The 17,718-nt window shown below is 47.6% G+C and overlaps 1 protein-coding gene across 2 annotated transcripts in view; it reads left to right on the top strand.

The window, feature by feature from the left end:
• Positions 1-17,718, top strand: part of Abhd2 (abhydrolase domain containing 2, acylglycerol lipase) — a 101,077-nt gene that overhangs the window by 79,777 nt on the left and 3,582 nt on the right. For both annotated transcript variants that reach the window (XM_010621047.3, XM_010621048.3), the window contains 5 exons: positions 2,994-3,177; positions 11,318-11,410; positions 12,971-13,081; positions 15,730-15,799; positions 17,176-17,260. In XM_010621047.3, coding sequence (XP_010619349.1) covers positions 2,994-3,177; positions 11,318-11,410; positions 12,971-13,081; positions 15,730-15,799; positions 17,176-17,260 — 543 coding nt within the window. The remainder of the gene's footprint in view (positions 1-2,993; positions 3,178-11,317; positions 11,411-12,970; positions 13,082-15,729; positions 15,800-17,175; positions 17,261-17,718) is intronic.

The following is a 17,718-nucleotide window of genomic DNA, read 5'->3' on the forward strand; positions in this document are numbered from 1 at the left end:
TTTGTACCGGGTATCAACTTGGGTCTTTGCACTTGCAAGGCAGGTGCCAGAACCACTGAGCTAAATCCCTGGCTCCTAAATTATATTTTTAAAGGGAAAAAGAAGTGTTTCCTATGTTCTAGACTTTGATCTAATGTTCACCTTACTCAGTTCTCCAAATTCTGAGATATTTACTGTTATTACCTTTATTTAACAGATGAGGAAACAGATCCAGAGCATTTGGTAATTTGCCCAAGGTAACAATAATTCCCAAAATCCCCTCAGGATAAAAAGTTATCTGGGGTATTTGTTGAAAGTACCTATTCGCAGACCCCATTCTGTTTTCTGTGTCTGTTGTCCTACTTGTCATCAGAGGGAGGTTGGGAGCATGAGAACCACTCAGTGGTAGGCCTGGGACCCAACCACAGAGCCCCTTCACTGAGCCATGAGGCCAGGCTGCTCCTCGAAGGCCCGTATTTAGGATTCCCTATGACCTGAGGGGGGTGAACAGACTCATGGCATTTCTGACTTCTCATTTGTTGTGGGACTGAGCAGCTATGATACCTGCTGAGTGCATTTGGAGCCCCTTTCTTTTACATCCCAGCTCCCACCTGAAACACAGCCCATTACTGCCTTTTGAGAAAAGGGGAAATGGGATGAATCTGACCTAAGTAGGGATGAAAGACTGGCCCTTCAATTGCACAGTTAAGAGGCCAGGGTTCCCTCTGGACCAGCTTTTTGTTCCTTCAGCAGCCTGACTGCAGTACCCTTGAGAGGCCAGGATGCACTTGATTCCTCATCTTTATTGAAGGTCTGCCCGCTGCCCCACCTCTGCTTTCCTCTAAGATCTCCCTGCAGAAAGAGTATGCATCTGTCTCACGTGATGCCCGGGTCTTAGAATGTTTGTAGGGAGCAGCTTTTGGCCCCTGGTTTTCTTAGTCTTACACATCCTCTGCCACCTTCTAAGTCCCAGGAGCTCCCATGGCTTTCAGATTGTGATTAGGAATCAAAAGTATGGGAGTTACATCTGGGAAGAAGCTTGAGGGGCCTCGGGAGGTGTTAAGAATATTCTTCATCTTGCCCTGGACAGTGGTACCCTTGTGTAAATATGCAAAAAATCAATGATAGCACATTTTTTGGCAGGTGATTGGAAGGGGAGGACCCTATGGGTAGCAGGGTAGAGCAACAAGGTAGGTTTTACTTCTCCAGAGGGGGTAGGTTTTACCCCCCCCCTCCAGCGGCTCATTTCCCATAAACAGGAACCATTTTAGGGGCAGGAGCCATTTTAGAACGTAGGACCATTGGGGCTATTTTGTCTGGTAGAGAACTCTATCAGACACAGTGGCACATACCTGTAATCTCAGTACCCAGGAGGCCGAGGCAGGAGGATCACCAAGATTTCTAGGCCAGCCTGGACTATATAGTGAGTTCAAGGCCCGTGTGAACTGCATAGCTAGACCCTGTCTCAAAAAACATACCTACATAGAACAAGGCAGTTTTTTAAAAGTAGGAAAAATTTATCAAGAGAAAGCTTCTGGCTAAAAGAGACAGAAGCGGGGAATAGGGTTGCCCTGAGTAAGGCAGTTTTATGTATATTGATACATAATGGTTTCCAAGACATATTTTAGAAGGATGAAGCAAGATACTAAACAATGTATATGCTACCTCTGGCATTAAAAAAAAAAGGGGGGCCGGGGATTTAGCTCAGTGGTTCCTCCACCTGCCTCGCAAACACAAGGACCTGAGTTGGATCCCTGGTACCAAAAAAAAAAAAGAGAGAGAGAGAGAGTATAGAAAACTTATTCTTTTCCTTATCTTTTACATCATTTGAATTTTGTATCATATACACAGGTTACCTACTCAAAAACATGTTTAATGCAGATTCCAGGGCCTGGCCCCCAGCTCATGGAATCAGCTTCTGGGGGGGGGCAGAAGTGCCCATCTCTCAAACTGACCTGCTGCAGCTGTAGACAGCTTGGCTCCAAAGACAGCTTGCTAGCTAGGGAGGGAGCTGTTCCAATCTGTTAGGGATGTCAGGACTGCTGAGTGGTATCCAGATCCCAACTCACATTTCCACAGGAAGTTTGTGCTCTTTTTCCATGGAAAGACCATGCTCTTCTTGCATGAACTAGTCTGCTTGGTACACACCTCTCAGCAAGATCCCTAACTTTCGCCATTAGATTTTACTCTAATTTAGCTCCCTGGACTCTGGGCTTGGACCTGAAAGGATGTGATGATTGCCTTCACTTGTATATGGCCATTAAAGTCTCTGCCTCTTAGCAAGGCTGCTAAGACTGCATGGCTTCAACAGCTGTGTGTGGGACACCAGCTGAGATAATTCCTCTGGGCTAACCAGGCCCAGACACCCTATCTGTTCAGAGCGCTCCTCTGAATATTTCTGAATGGATCTGCTCCCTGGGCTCCCTGTTCCTATGTCACCAAGAACATGGTACCCTAAGCCTAGAGAGCATCCTGGCCGTCCCTCTGGGCTGAAGTCTGTCTTCCTTTCTGTCCTCGACACTGACAAGACAATCCTGTAAATAACATCCACTTAGTACTTTTCTTGACACCGTGAATCATTGCACACATGGGGTAGCATCCCAGTTTGCAGCCTGAGATGCTAATCCCGAAGGGGTTTGCTCTTGGTTTTATTTGTATCTGTGAACATATGTGCTCATGCACACTCGAATATACAATTCAGTGCCCATGAGCATCTAGATGGGTTTCTCCTGACCCACCTTTAAAGGAGCATTGTACACTATGTGGTACATGATATCTCCTTTCATGGGCACTACTGATGCCCTGTGTTCTCTAATACGAGGTGGGTGGCACCCGGGAACTTCTCTCCAGGCAGTCAAAGGACAGTGTCTATCTCTGTCTCTCTGACTCTCTCAACACAGATACATACTCATATTTATTTTTCTCTCCTTTAATATATCGGCACTCAGCATACATTTTCTCCAAAATTTTTTTGCCCCTAAAGGGACTGAGCGATGTCACCCTTTTGCCCGCAGGCTGCACGTGGGAGTTCGGAGCCATGGTGAACTACATCAGGAAGACATACCCCCTGACCCAGCTGGTCGTCGTGGGCTTCAGTCTCGGGGGTAACATCGTGTGCAAGTATTTAGGGGAGACCCAGGCGAACCAGGAAAAGGTCCTGTGCTGTGTCAGTGTGTGCCAGGGGTACAGCGCACTGAGGTGAGTCATCTCCACTCGCTGGCACTGCTTTCTTCCATCGGGTCCTTCATTTACTGTGCGTTTTATCAAAATGCCCCAACACACCAGACATGGGTGACGCCATGGCAGACAGAGCACAAGTTTCTGAGTCTTGGATTCACCTGGTGTTGCTTTTGCATCATACTTGACATTATCCTGTCACCTGGGCTATGCAGCTGCAGTTTAGGACCAGGTCTGTAATTGAATCTGCCAAAGCCCGTTTAATAGCTGCTGCTTCCCTGAGGAATCTCTGTGAGGTGACTTAATCTGTCCATGTTTCAGGAGTATGGCAGGACCATGGGCTAATGAGAGAACTCGGGACTGGCAAACCAGGGTCTGCACGCTAGGCCTTAGGACCCAGACCCCCTGGGGATGCTGAAGGGATCTGTGGAAGTCTTTTAATCAGCATCTTCACCTTCAAAAGCCCATCTCTCATAGGCATCCCAGACACCTTCACAAAGGAGCTGACCTCCTGGGGAAAGTTTTCTCTGCCAACAGACCCCTGCAGGACGAGTCCTAGTAGGCCATGGTTTCTGCTCTGGCTCCCGTCACTGCTGTCCCAGATCTCTCGAGTCACCACTTCTCACACACACCTGTCCAGGCTCTTCAGATACATCCACAGTTTCTCCTGTATGCACTCTTCACAATAATGCCTTCTGTAATACAAATAGGTATACCAGCGCTTACAGATCTTGTCAAGAAATCCAAAGTTTCACAAGAAAGTAAAACAAATCCTTTATGATCCAGTCTAAGGCCAGACTATATAATTAATAAGACCTGTATCTTTCATTCCTCAGTTCAAACTTGTCATTATTTTCTGATGGACAGAGGCTATCTCTAGTATTTCTAAAGATATATAGTACTGGCATTTTGAAGCCAATACAACCAAAAGGCAACTGTGGGTCCAGAAATCAGCCTCTGCGTATGAGGCTTAAAACTGGCCTAAAAGGAAGGTTGAAATGTATCCAAAGTACACATAAGAAATCTCCTTGATGAAACTTTTCCTCACTCCAGCGGCAAGGATTGGGTTTCACTTTTCCTTATCTGCATATGGGATAATAATAAAAGTCCCTGCTCCTAGCACTATTTACATGGGCCAGATGAGTTACTTTATATGAAGTGCCTGGCACCTAGAACGTAACTTGTTAATTATTATCTTTGTCATTATTATTTACTGTGAAATGAAGGAGGTGAATAGATGAGTGCATTACAACAGCCATTCTGCTGAACTGTTGACTCTTGTCTTTTTTTTTTTTTTTTTTTTTTTTTTTGATAGCGGGGATTGAACTCAGGACCTTGCTTGCCGGCCAGACGCTGTGCCACTGAGCTAAATCCCTGGCCTTTGACTGTCTCGTTTTGTTAAGAATCACTTGGTGAATCTTATTAGAAATAAGTTCAGTTTTGGAAGCCCTATCTCTGGAGAGTTTGATTCTTGCGGTCTGAGGCCTGAGAGTTGAGTCTACCTTTCACAGGTGGCTCCGGTGTCAGCCATCTAACAGTCACTGAGCTGGGTGACCTCAGTGGTCTCTCCTGCTGCAGAGTTCCAGGACTAGGTGTCGGAAATCCTCCTGTGGTCACTATGGGGAGCCACCTGAAAGAACATGGCTTAACTAGAAATACTCAACTTCCTATTCATGACCATATGGAACCCAATAACCAAAGTCTTATCCTACCCAGCCACTGGGGTTAGAAAGTGGTGAGCGAAGGGCCAGCCTCCTGAAGCCTCTGTAGAACATGGCTTAGAGCCAGAAACACGGGGCCTGCTTTGGTCTGACCTGGCAGCTGGTACGATTTTCAGCAATCTGTCGCCTATAAAATGGGAATCACCACATTCCCTTCCTAAATCAACTTCTGTGAACACACTGTGAATGTTGGCTCTGTTCAGAGAGCCTTGGATTTGATAAATAGGAGGATGTAGGACATTTGTTTTCCTTCTCCCCACCGCCACCACCACCAAATGCACAAAATCTTAAAATGACAACCACTTCATTTCATTTTGCTCTAGTAGCGCCATCTGCTGTTGGCAAGAGCACATGATCAGCACCATTAACAAACTAAGGTATTCTAAGTCAGGGAAGGCTCAGGAAGTTAGGAAACTGAAACCTGAGCTGGCTGTGTTTTGCAGATGTGATTCATATAGCCCTTTCCCAAGGCCTCAAAGAGCTTCATATATGTGACTACCTCTTGCCCATTAACTCTGTGCAAGAAGGAGGAAAAGAGGCAGTTGTGTTCTCTAGAGCACAGAGAATTAACCTTTGGGCTAAGATCACATGGGCACCTGTGGCAGGTGAGAGACACCATGTGTCATGTGCACTGATGCTGCCCTGACCTCAGGTCCCCTCAACCTGTTAGCCAGATGTGCTGAATGAATTTAAACTAGTACTGTATCATTTTTTTCCTTCTGGTCAACACTGAGGGCCATGAGCCCTTTCAGCACTGGGGTGATGGAGGCCCAGCAGTGTCCGAAAAGCCTGAGACCTCTTACTGCTGGTAAATCCCTACAAGCTGAGTCTGAAGAACACCCACCCCCAGAGACCCGCCCTCTGGCTTCTCACCCCTTAGTTCAACCACCATCTGCCTGCTATAGTTAGCAAAGTCTGGCTCCTGCCCTGACATCTCCCCTGTACTAGGCCCTGAAAAGTTGGAGGTGGGGGACACAAGTAACCTGAGATGACACAGTGTCTACAGACTTTAACGTGTTTCCTCAGCAGGAACAGCTGCTAGCCAGCCCTGGGACTGCGTGTGGCCAGATAGAGCCTAATTCTCTGGTTCAATTGATTAGTTGAAACTTCATTATGAAGAATCCCACTTAATTATAAATTCATCCACTGAGTAGTGACCAGACGGGTGGAGAAGGAGGTGCACAGGCCCAGCCTGACTGCAGATGAATCCAGTCCCTGATTGGTGCCACTAGATGTCCTCCTAAGTATTGGGCACAGCCCTGAGCAAGGCACTTGAGCCCCCTGCCCACACACAGTTTACAGAGAGGGAAGGAAAGCATTGTTGGTCTGGTTTCAGATAAAATCAATGCATCTTTCTCAAGGAGGCCTCAAAAATTTTACTCTGCAGAGTTGGGAATACAGTCATTATACAATTAAAAGCATTTTGTTGCCAGGCATGGCGGTGCACGCCTTTAATCCCAACACTCGAGAGGCTGAGGCAGGAGGATCGCTGTGAGCTCTAGAGCAGCCTGGGCTACATAGTGAGTTCCAGGTCAGTTTCAACTACATAGTGAGACAGGGTCTCAAACAAAAAACAAAGCATTTTGTTCATAAATAAGGGTAGACTTGCCTGAGGCCCTCACAGCACTTAATGACAATAGAATGATTTCATAAAGCCCCAAACCAACAGATACCACTTAGCAATAGATGGCCCACTCGCTGGGTTGGTGCCGAGGAAGTCCCCAGTCCCAGGGGAGGACAGTGGGAGGACGGCAGCACAGCACCCAGGCCAGTCAGTGGATCTTTATGGGACCTCCCCAAATTCAGGAATGCTCCTGGCTGGGTAGATCTGTGTCCCCTCCATGTCCCATTGTTTCCATCAGGGCCTCCCACCATGGGCAAAAGCCAGGGGCCGCTTCCCTGCCAAGCGTTGTACATGTTCCCTCTTTAGCTTTTGCTGGGCAAACGCCACACTGTGGGTGAGTGTGTGACAAGAGCAGTCTTATCATTCATAAAGTCCCTTGGTATATGGTGCCTTCCTCAAATCTGCGTTTACCGCTGAAGAGCTGGAATACTCAGTAATTTGGTATCAGAGCCAAAAGCTGGAAAATGGGTGAGTTTAAGTAAAATTCTGTGGGCAGTACTCCAAATGAAGAAAGAACTTAGCTTTTCAGGATGTCAGCCAGATGCTTCGCCCTTAGTGCTGTGTCGGTTTTATTTTGTTGATTTTTTTAATCAGAAAAATCAAAGGCTGTGTACATACTCCTTGATTCTAATCCATTCCTGTAAAAGACATTCAAAGGGAAAAATTCTAAGGAAGGAAGGTTGGTGGGTGGCCATGCCTACCCCTGTCTGAGCCCATCTCAGAGCTCCATCCTGCCATCCCGATGGAGCTAACAAGGCCGGCTGCCTCACAGTGTGCTTTCCTCCTGCTCACTCAAGCTGAGCCAGCGGGTCGCAGCAGCCTCTTCGCAGTGGCCTCTGTCCCAAAAGGCCATCTGTAACCGGCCCAGAGCCTGGGTCTCTTGGGTCCAGAAGCTCTACCATCCCACCTCAGAGCCATGAACCCTGTCCCGTAGCAGTGGCCTGCCTAGGACCGCCCATGTGCCTGTCTGTGCACCCCCATCCCTAGGGCCTGGGCTGGTCCTGGTTTGGCCAGCATCAAATTAGAAATAATCCAGCATGCAGGAGATGGAGGAAGTTATGATGCACCAAGTTGGGGAAGTCAAGGCAGCTTTCTTTGTTTCTTTGTTTCTTTCTTTGGTGGATTCATATCCAGACCTCCACAAATGCTAGGCAGGCACATGACCATTGAGCTACATTCTCAGCCCTTTTTATTTTTTGAGACAGGGTCTTACTAAACTTGCTATCCTTCTTCCTCAGCCTCTTGAATAGCTGGGACATTCACCACCATACCCAACTAGGCAGCTTTCATTTTAAAACAAAAAAATGCAGAACATAAGAGGTTCTGTATTTTAAAATTAAAGAGGAAGGCAGATGTTTAAAGATATGATTAGCTGGGCTTGGTGGCACATGACTATAATCCTAGTGCTCTGGAGGCTGAGGCAGGAGGATTACCAGCCTGGGCTACATAGTTCAAGGTGAGCCTGAACTACACAGTGAGACTCTTTCTCAAAGAAACATAAATAGCCAGGCATGGTGGTGCACCCCTGTACTCTGAGCACTCGGGAGGCTGAGTCAGGAAGATTGCTGAGAGTTTGAGGCCAGCCTGGGCCACATAGCTCAGAGCCAGCTTGAACTACAAAATGAGACCCTGCCTCAAAATGTATCTACATACATACAAAAGGAAGATTGTAGGGAGGAGGAAATGAGGTGTTACTATTTTATGAATAAAGAGAGAGTTTCAGGTCTACAGATTGAAAAATATTTGGGAGACCTGTTGTATGACGGTGTACATGTACTTAACACTGTTGAACTGGCTAAGAATGAAGTGTTTTTACCACCATTTTTTTTTTAAATGTAATTGTATATGGGCCAAGCCCTCCTTGCCCAAGTAAAAGTAGTTCTTACATCAGTGATGTAGCATCCCGGGAGAATACTTCATGGACTTTAATTTCAAGGTTTTATTAGTATGTTGTTTTCAGGGTGTCTTTTAATATCACCTAGATCATATCGCCTGCATTCATCACTGCTCTTAATTCACAGAGTTCTTGTTGCCTGTCCACTTTCAGGACATGCTGGCCCATCCTGGCCACACAGAGCTTCTCTCTCCTCATCCTGTGTGTTCTCAGAGACCACAGGAAAGCCACTGGCTGTCGCACTGCAATTCTCAGTGTTCTGGGGGCCAGGAGATTTTAATTCATTTGGGCATCCGATGTACTTTTTCCCTGGTTCCTTCTCTTCTGACTTTAATCCCTCGTTAGTACTTAGTGTGTTCATTTTGCACAGCTGAGGAAAGCAAGATGGAGCTTTCTCTGAGCAGCGCCCAGCACAGCAGGGGTTGGCTCAGCTCTTCTCTGCTCCTTTGCTCTGGACATAATTGTAAATGTCTGTTTGTTTGGACTCTTAGTAATTATAACATCTTTTAAAATTTTTTTGTCAATAGTAAGGATTGAACCCAGAGTCTTTGCACTGAGCTACATCCCTAGCCTGTTTTGTTTTGGTTTTTTTATTTTGAGACAAGGTCTCACTAAGTAGCTAAATTGCATGTGCTGGGCTTGAACTCGGGATCCTCCTGCCTCAGCTTCAGAGTTCTGGGATTATAAACATGTGCCACCATACCTATTTAAAATTATTTTAGCCGGTCGTGGTGGCACACGCCTGTAATCCCAGCACTCGGGAGGCTGAGGCAGGAGGATCGCTGTGAGTTCGAGACCAGCCTGGGCTATATAGTGAGTTCCAGGTCAGTCTCAACTACACAGTGAGACCCTGTCTCAAAAAACCAAAAAAATAAAATAAAATTAAATTAATAAATAAATTTATTTTAACAGTTCAAAACAAATGGCTATGAAACCAGTATGGATAATATTTTGTTATTACTTATTGTGCTTAGGAGTGGTGAAGACACCATAAGAGAGTTTTATTTTGGTAATGGATAGGTAGGTAGATGGATGCATAAAACTCTTCACAAATCCGAGTTACCATTCTCAAATAAGAGTTCTGGTGAAAGCATACTGGCTTTGGGGTTGCTCTCCTCTTCTCCTTAGTGACCTCAGTGGCAGCAGTACTTTTTGAGAGCTTCCCACCTCTCAAGAGATATTTTTCCTTTTGGAGCCATCATGATCCTTTCTGTCATTTTTGAAACCTGCCTTCCTACCAACAAGGGTTCCTTTGGGTTGTACAAAGCCGTCCCTCCCCCATGACCGTGACTTAGCTGCTTCTTCCCTGAACTCCACACTTCTTCCTGAGTCCTTAGCCGGTTTCTTGTGACAGCCACGTCTAGTGGCCTGAGAAGCAGCTCCTGCCATCCCTTCTGTCGTGAAAAACACAGAACCAAGTCAAGCACTTGGCTCCCGTGCCCATCTTATGCTTTGCGTCTCAAATGTGAAATGTATTTCTCCCGCCTGACCTGCCAGCTCTCACCCAATTGTTCTTTGCGTGTTTTCCCCTGGGGTGTTTAGACACCGGGACCTCTGCTTTCTTACCATGTAGCTCTGTTGTGCTTCTCCTGACCTTATTTTGCGTATCCACATGGTCTCCATCACAAGGTCCTTTCCATCTCAGGCAGTCCCCGCAATACCTCTGAGATCTTTCACACTCTGCTTGTGTGCTGCCATTGGTATATAGCCACGTGCAACTCTGATGTCCTTTGCCCCCCCCTTCAGAGTTTCCGGCTCCCTCACTGACTGTTCTCCACCTGTCATCTGTGAAGTCTGTGTGTCATGATACCTTGTGTCATCACAGCTTCTTCTGAATGCTTTCCTCAGCCACCGTCCTCTAACCCTTATTGATTGGATCACGTGGACCCCAGGCAGACATCTCCATCCCTGAGCTTCAGGGTGCACCGAGCCCAGGGCCACCTGCCTTCTGGTCTCTTCCACCAAAGCCAGACTTGAGACCTGCTCTCACCATGGCTGGCTGGGCAGCTCTCCACTCATCATGCCTGCCCTGCTGGCAGAATCCTGGCTACAGTTAGCTATTGGGTAAATGGCGATGATCCAGTAAAGAACACAGCACTAGCCCAAATTTGGGCGCTCCAGATGGGACCTACTGGAGTAACTTCAAAGGAGAGTCTGAGTCCATTTTATTGAGCTGGGTCGTTTGTGAGTAGGGTAGGATAGGGTAGAGGAGTTAGTGAGACCTGCTTAGGTGGGGAGGTGCGAAGTGGGGACATGAGGCTGGGGCAACAAGAATGGCCGAGTATGGGTGGAGTCCTGGCACCTGAGTAAGGACATCTATAGACAAGGCTGGCTGTGGTTTGGCAGCGGCAAAGCTTGGGTATGGAATACGGGGATCCTCTTACCTCCTTGGACCACCACAGGGAGGTCTGAGGCCGGCCCTCATGACAGACGTGCTAGCGTGTGCCCACCGGGCACAGCCTGACAGCAGAAAGACTCTCCCACCACCCTGCCAGCTGTGCCTTGTGGGCATCAATGCCTCTCTGCTGCTTCTCCTGTGTCCCTGTCTCTTCAGTGTCCTCAGGTGAATTAAAAGAAAGGCTGACTTAAAGATTAAATTCTGTGCTTTTCCTCTGCCTCTCAGTCAGCATCCAAAGTTCTTTTTAGGTTTTCCCTGCACTGGCAGCCACATGGAGGAACTGTTCAAGTGACATCTGCAGCAGCCTCTGGCAGGCTGTGTAACTGAGAGAGGCTGGGCAGGAAGAGGGTATCAGGAGTGCTGTTAGGTTATGGTTTCTCCTTCACAGAGGTGTGAATGCTGCTCATCAAAGCCCCTGTTCCAGTGTCATCAGGGTGGGTCTGTCCCCGTGGGCCCTTTGGGGAGCCTGTGTCCCGGTGTCCACCCTCCACGCCAACCCTCTCACCTCACTGTGGTTCTTCCAGGGCCCAGGAGACCTTCATGCAGTGGGACCAGTGCCGGCGCTTCTACAACTTCCTCATGGCTGACAACATGAAGAAGATCATCCTCTCACACAGGTACGGCCTTCTATCCTCCCAGGAGACACGGGCGCACAGCCACCGAATGCCAGGACTCCTATTCTCCAGGAAAAAAAGATGGGTGGTGCAGACTGCCGACCACACTGGTAATGTGGTCAGGAGCTAAGTTACCAGCGTGCGCAGTCTCCCTCTGCATTGCTAATCCTGTCAATCCACACCAGGAAACCTCTTCTACCCCAGTCTTTTCCCTATGGCTTAGGTGGCCTGTCCCTGTCAAGGTGGCCCTCCTCCTCAGGGTGCTTCTGTGCAGGACATTAGGGTGGCCCGTGCTGGCTTTGGGGTTCTGACCAAGCGGGGTCCTGACAGCCCCAGAGCAGAGCATCAGCACCTGCCTGCCAGAGCCTTGAGCCGCTTCTCGTTCACACTTGTCCTGCGCCTCCTGCGTTCCATCGTCCACAAACGGACCCATCGGGTGCTCTGGGCAGGGCCTGCAAAGGTCCATGTGATTTTATCACAGTGCCATTACCACCACTGTACTCTCTGCCACCTCCCCCATTCCTCCTTGCCTCTCCTTACTGGCCCTGGTCATTGAGCAGCTCCTGCACCCTCCACCTCTACCATGCCATTTGTGCCCTTCCCAGCAGCTCTGTTCACCGTGCGTGTGCGTGCGTGTGTGTGTGTGTGTGTGTGTGTGTGTGTGTGTGTGTTCTGAAGAACCAGGGCCTTCACGCTGAGCTTCATCTCCAGCCCTTTTTATTTTATATTTTGAGACAGGATCTTGCTAAATCACAAAGTTACCTGTGCTGGGCTCAAACTGCCTTAGCTTCCACAGTGCTGGGAATACAGGAGTGGCCACTATGCCCACTCTCAGTACTGTTTTTTCATATTAGTATATGCTTGCAGTACATAACAGTTATATTTCTCATGGGCAGTTGGTACATGCAGATAATTCATCTCATCTCTTTTTTCATCCCCTCTCCTCCTTTCCTCCTCCCTCCATCTGTTGGTCCTCTTCCCTTTTGCAAAAGAACTACCTGTTTCATATTATCTATTTTTTGTTCTTTATTTATATTTAAGGTTTCTTTAGTAAGAGAAACTGATATTTAAGCTTATATGTCTGATTTATTTCATTTAAAATTATGGTCTCAAGGTACACCCATTTTCCTACAAATGACTCGTTTATCCTTGTTTATGGCACATTAGTACACATTTTCTTTATGCATTCATCTGTTGATGGACATATAGATCCCCTCCAAGAATTAGCTATCGTGAATTGTGCTGCTATGGAGAAAACCTAGACTGAAAAAAAAAATTTTGCCACCTATTCCTTGGACAGAGGACGACTAATATGTAGACTACACAAAGAACTGAAAAATGGCCCTGGAAAAGAAAGCGCGGTCTGGGGGTTCATCTCACTGTAGTTACCCAAGACACCAGGCGCTTGTTCTAAAAGCTAACAGGCTCTGTTTCCAGGTACCACACAGGCTCGGTCCCTCGAGACAGGACTGTCTCCTGGCTTTTGCCACTGATCCCGGCTCTGCCACAGTAGCTTCTCCTCTGCCTGTGATTGATTCACTGTTTGCTTCTGTCTCACTCTAGGCACGCTCTCTTCGGAGACCATGTTAAGAAACCCCAGAGCCTGGAGGACACAGACTTGAGCAGACTTTATACTGCAACGTCCCTGACACAGATTGATGACAACGTGATGAGGTGGGTCCCCACGGATAGGCCAGCTCTGCACCGCACCAGTGCTCTGCTCAGCCCACCTTGGTGATAAGGGCTTTTTTTTTCCTTTGAATAAGCGTCCAGCTGGGCATGGTGGTGCATTCAGGAGGCTGAGGCAGGAGGACCACTGTGAGATTGAGGCCATCCTGAGCATATAGTGAGTTCAAGGCCAGCCTGAACTACAAAGCAAGACCCTTTCTGAAAAAAAAAAGTGTCCAGTGTCTAAACACAGAACTTTTCACAGAAAAATCCTAACATCTTGGAAATAGAGGAATTGACCACACATCCTGTGTCACACAGCTGGCTTCAAATGAGGAGCCAGGTGTGCGTGCCCTCTTCATGGTCCCTTGTCCTTACCCTACCTGTCCTGCCTCACACAGGACAAGACCACATTCTACACAAATCTGCCTCTGCAGTGGAAGCAAAGGAGGTGGAAATATTTCTAGTATTCCCCAAAGTCTCTATCAAAAGTAGAAAACCAAAAGATAGACCAAGAGAGCCATGTGTCAGGCAAGACAAATGAAACCTGTTTCTTTGCGAGCCTGGAAACTCTGCTGTGTGTAAGATGCAAATGGCCCTACTTCATTCGTTCCCTGTCTACCTCCCTGACCTGCGCCTGCGATCTTGTCCCTGATAGACTTCTTTCCTTTTACCAGTAGTTTCTAACTAAGGTCAGCTTCAACAGGTAGAGCTGATCTCTGAACTTACCATTCTCTTTAACAACAACAACAAAAAAAGGCCATCCTGCTCATTGAACAAACATTTGATCTGTTTTTTCCAGTGCTGGGGATTGAACCTGTGCCCTTTGTACTGAGCTACATCCTCAGCCCTCTTTTGAATTTTATTACTTTAAGACGGGGTCTCACTCACTAGTTGCCTCCTCTCTCAGCCTTTGTAGTGTTGCGATTACAGACATGCAACACCATGCCCAGCCTTCAGTACCTTTAAATGATGTCCAAAGTGATCAAGAACAGTGATACCTCAGTTCATGAATGCAACTGTTTGCAAACTCTGCATTGGGTGACAAACACGTCTATCTTTTTTGCACAAAAACAAACATGGTCATTTTCCCCACAGTCATGGAAGGAATTGAGTTCGTGAACCAAGGTACCACTGTATCTATCCAGGGTATAGGCAGATAGCCACAGAGGCCATGGGATTGATGCTTTTCTTCCTTGTGAGATTTTAGTAGCCTTCTTGCACCCAGTAACCTTGAAATGTGCCTGTTAATAGTTCCTCAGGGGAAATAGAAACTAGGTGTGTTGAGAAGATAAGAGTGAATCATACCTACCCCTTGCTTTTAGATGGGCTGTATGACTTACTAGGTCTAGTAAGAAAAAGAGTCACCTAAATTTCCCAGTTCACCTTCTCAGTTTTGTAAGCCCCAAAGAGAATGCTCTCAGATCTCTTTGCAGTTCTCCCTCTTTATTCAAGTTCAGTTTTAGCAGTTTTGTGGCTATAACCTGCTCTGGCAGCCCTCACCCTGGAGAATGGGAACACTTTCCCAAGACTACAAGGGGACCAACTTCACAAAGACAGAGGTCCTGGAGAGGATTTCTGCATGCAGCCTGCTCCCTATCAAAAGGCCCCTAAGGGTCCAGCCTCTGCTTTGTGGGTCATTCCCAGGCTGGCTGAATGGAGATCAGAGGTGAAAGAATGCACCTCTTCAGAGGAGGTGACATATGTTAGAACCTGGCATCAAAACAGAAAAGATCAGGACCAGGGATTTAGCTGAGTGGTTCCGGCGCCTGCCTCAAAAGCACAAGGACCTGAGTTCGATCCCCAGTACCAAAAAAAAAAAAAACAGAAAAGATCCACCATTCTGAACCCAGGCCCTCCCCTTTGCCAGGAAGAAATGAGCCTTTCAGAGATGCTCTGGCTGGGTTTCCTTGGACTTCCTGGCATTGGAGCTTCAGGTTGATCTTTGCCAGCCTTGGAGCACAGCACAGAGCAAAGCCGCAGACTCCCAGGCAAATGCACCAGAGGTGCGGGTGAATGGCATGTGTCCCTGATTACCACTCCGAGGGTGCACAGAACTGTGACTCTGAGCCCCTGTCTCATCACTGTGTCCCAGTGTATTTCATTGCAGTTCACAGTGGTCCAGTGAGTGACTCCAACAGGAAAACTTTTGTTCAAAAGAAATTCTAGCACGTGTCTTAGAATTTCAGTTCCTCTGTGGTCATATGTAGTGTTACGCTGTCTCAGATGATGTGACATCACAAGTCACTATAAAGAGCACACACTGACTGATTGCCTGGATCAATCTCTGTGCTAATAAGCACCTCAGGATCCTAAATCTCAGAGCACTTCCCAGGACAGTCCTATCTCTAGACCCAGTGTACAGAGGAGCAGCTGAGGTGAGGACAAGTTGAGCCACTTAGCTAAGGTCACACAGCCAGTAAGTGGCAGAGCTAGGATTTTAACACAGATGCCAAAGCCAGAGCTCTTCGCCCCAAATGCTGCCGTCTCCATAGAGCCCATCTTAGTACAGAACCCGGGGCGCTAGTACAATCAGCTTGGCATTCACACCCAGCTCGGCTGCTGGCATGTTTTCACCCAAGGCAGTGAGTTCATTTCTGATCTTACAACTAATGTTGTTCTGTCCTTTTCCACCTCCACCCCGTGTGTTCCAGGAAGTTCCACGGCTATAACTCCCTGCAGGAGTACTACGAGGAAGAGAGCTGCATGAGGTACCTGCACAGGGTAAGTGGCCAGCACCAGCTCAGGTCTCCTGTCACTTCCTGTGGCTTTTACCCACATCCAGCAGATACCTACCTCTCCTGAGTTCCTTGGTGGAAGCTCTGCCACAGTCTAGCTGGGTTTGAATTTTTCACTGAAGCAAAGTCTGTGCCTGCCATACACTCCCTGCAGAGCTGCCCGGTAGGCCAGGCTGCTCCCTAGGCGATACGAAAGCTCTCAACCCTGCCACAACGCCCAGTTTTTCCCTCCTGGTTTCTGCCATGGCTCATGGGAGAACCATCTGTCTCCCACCATCCTAGACCATTGTGCATTTCATAGCACAGTACCTAAAACTGAACTCCAGATTCCAGTCAAGTTCTGGTGAGCACGGAGTAAAAACAAGGTCCTCTGTGTCACAATGCGGAGGAGCACATCTATAGACTAGTTTTCATCGATGCAGTTTTTAGCAGCTACAATAATAAACAGTGTGTATTGTTTGTGGTGAACCCAAAATCCCTATATATTTTTTTACCTGAACCATCACCAAGCTGATCTCTGATTCTGTCTCTGTACAACTCCTCCTTTTATGCACACACAGACTTTCCCTATTATCCTGTCGAGGTCCACCTGTTGCTTTGGCCCACCATTCCCCCAGCAGGAGCAGATCATTGTGACCGCAGCTCTGCGTCTATCTTAGCCAACTGTCCTCATTCAGCATCATTATCCAGGCTCTGGGCCAGGCTTAGCCACTGGGGAGTGCAAAGGTGCATAGTGCTAATGTCTGAGCCCCAGGATAGCAGAGCCATCCCGTGCCCCAGTATGGCTGTTCAGCACCATCTGAGCCCCCCGTGAGCACCTACACACAAGTGCAAAGGAGACTCTTAGCTGTGTTGCTAAAATGGCCCCTGAATGCAACCCTGCCCAGAGTGCCCCAGTATCCTCCACCCCACCCTGCTCCTGTGTTCAGCCTTCAGATTCTTCTAGGAAGTCTCCTCTGTCTGGAGTGGGGCGCACTTCATCATCCACCCCATTATTAACTGAACAAATATATATATATATAAATACCTCTTGATAAAGTCTTTCACCTGAAAGGGATGGCTAATTTGGACAGCTGTGAAAATGACCAGAAGTATTTTGACAGTGAGTGCCACTGAGCACTTCCCTCTCCACCAGAGTATGCAGGTCCCCTGCGGCTCCTGCACATGCCTGCTGCCTGACAGTGATTACAGAGACACTTACGACTCATCCCACTGCCGGTGAATACCAAGCGCCCTTCACCCACCTATTTAGCAAGCTTCCTTTTGCTTCAAAGACACGTCTGGTAGTGAATTTGAGCCCTGAGTCAGTAGGGCTAGAAAGGGGAATCCATCATTTAAGTCTGCTTTATTTTCTCATTGCAGATTTATGTACCCCTCATGTTGGTTAACGCAGCTGATGACCCCTTGGTGCATGAAAGTCTTCTAACCATTCCAAAATCTCTTTCAGGTAAGTGTTTTCTCCTACTGCTCCCCAAGCACTCAACAAATTGCCCCAGAAAATTCTGCCACTTTCCCTGAGCTGGCAGCCTCTCTGTGGAGGAAGAACTTGTGGCAGTGTTTTTACTCCGCCTCTTCTGATGTTCTGGGGCTGTGAAGGTCCAGGGCAGAGCCTTCTGGAGTCCAATCCTGGTACAGGAGACCGGGCCATCCTTGGTGTCCATCTTGGTGATTTTTATGGTGTTCTATGAAATTATTGAATAAGGATTATTGTTCCCTTAAGTGGGAGGGATATTTACACTAGAAATTTGACCTGAAAAGCAAAACAAAAAAGCCAGTTAGTTCTGCTACCTCTGATGACAGCTTCCCATGTGGTTTGAGGATAAAAATATAAGCAACAGCTCCTTTCATGCTGGGTAAGGAGCTAAGATGAAAAGGTGGGGGGGGGGGTTTGCAGCAGGAAATGTT

Source organism: Fukomys damarensis, unplaced genomic scaffold, assembly GCF_012274545.1.
Source record: "Fukomys damarensis isolate Sample0158 unplaced genomic scaffold, DMR_v1.0_HiC HiC_scaffold_7, whole genome shotgun sequence".
NCBI lineage: Eukaryota > Metazoa > Chordata > Mammalia > Rodentia > Bathyergidae > Fukomys > Fukomys damarensis.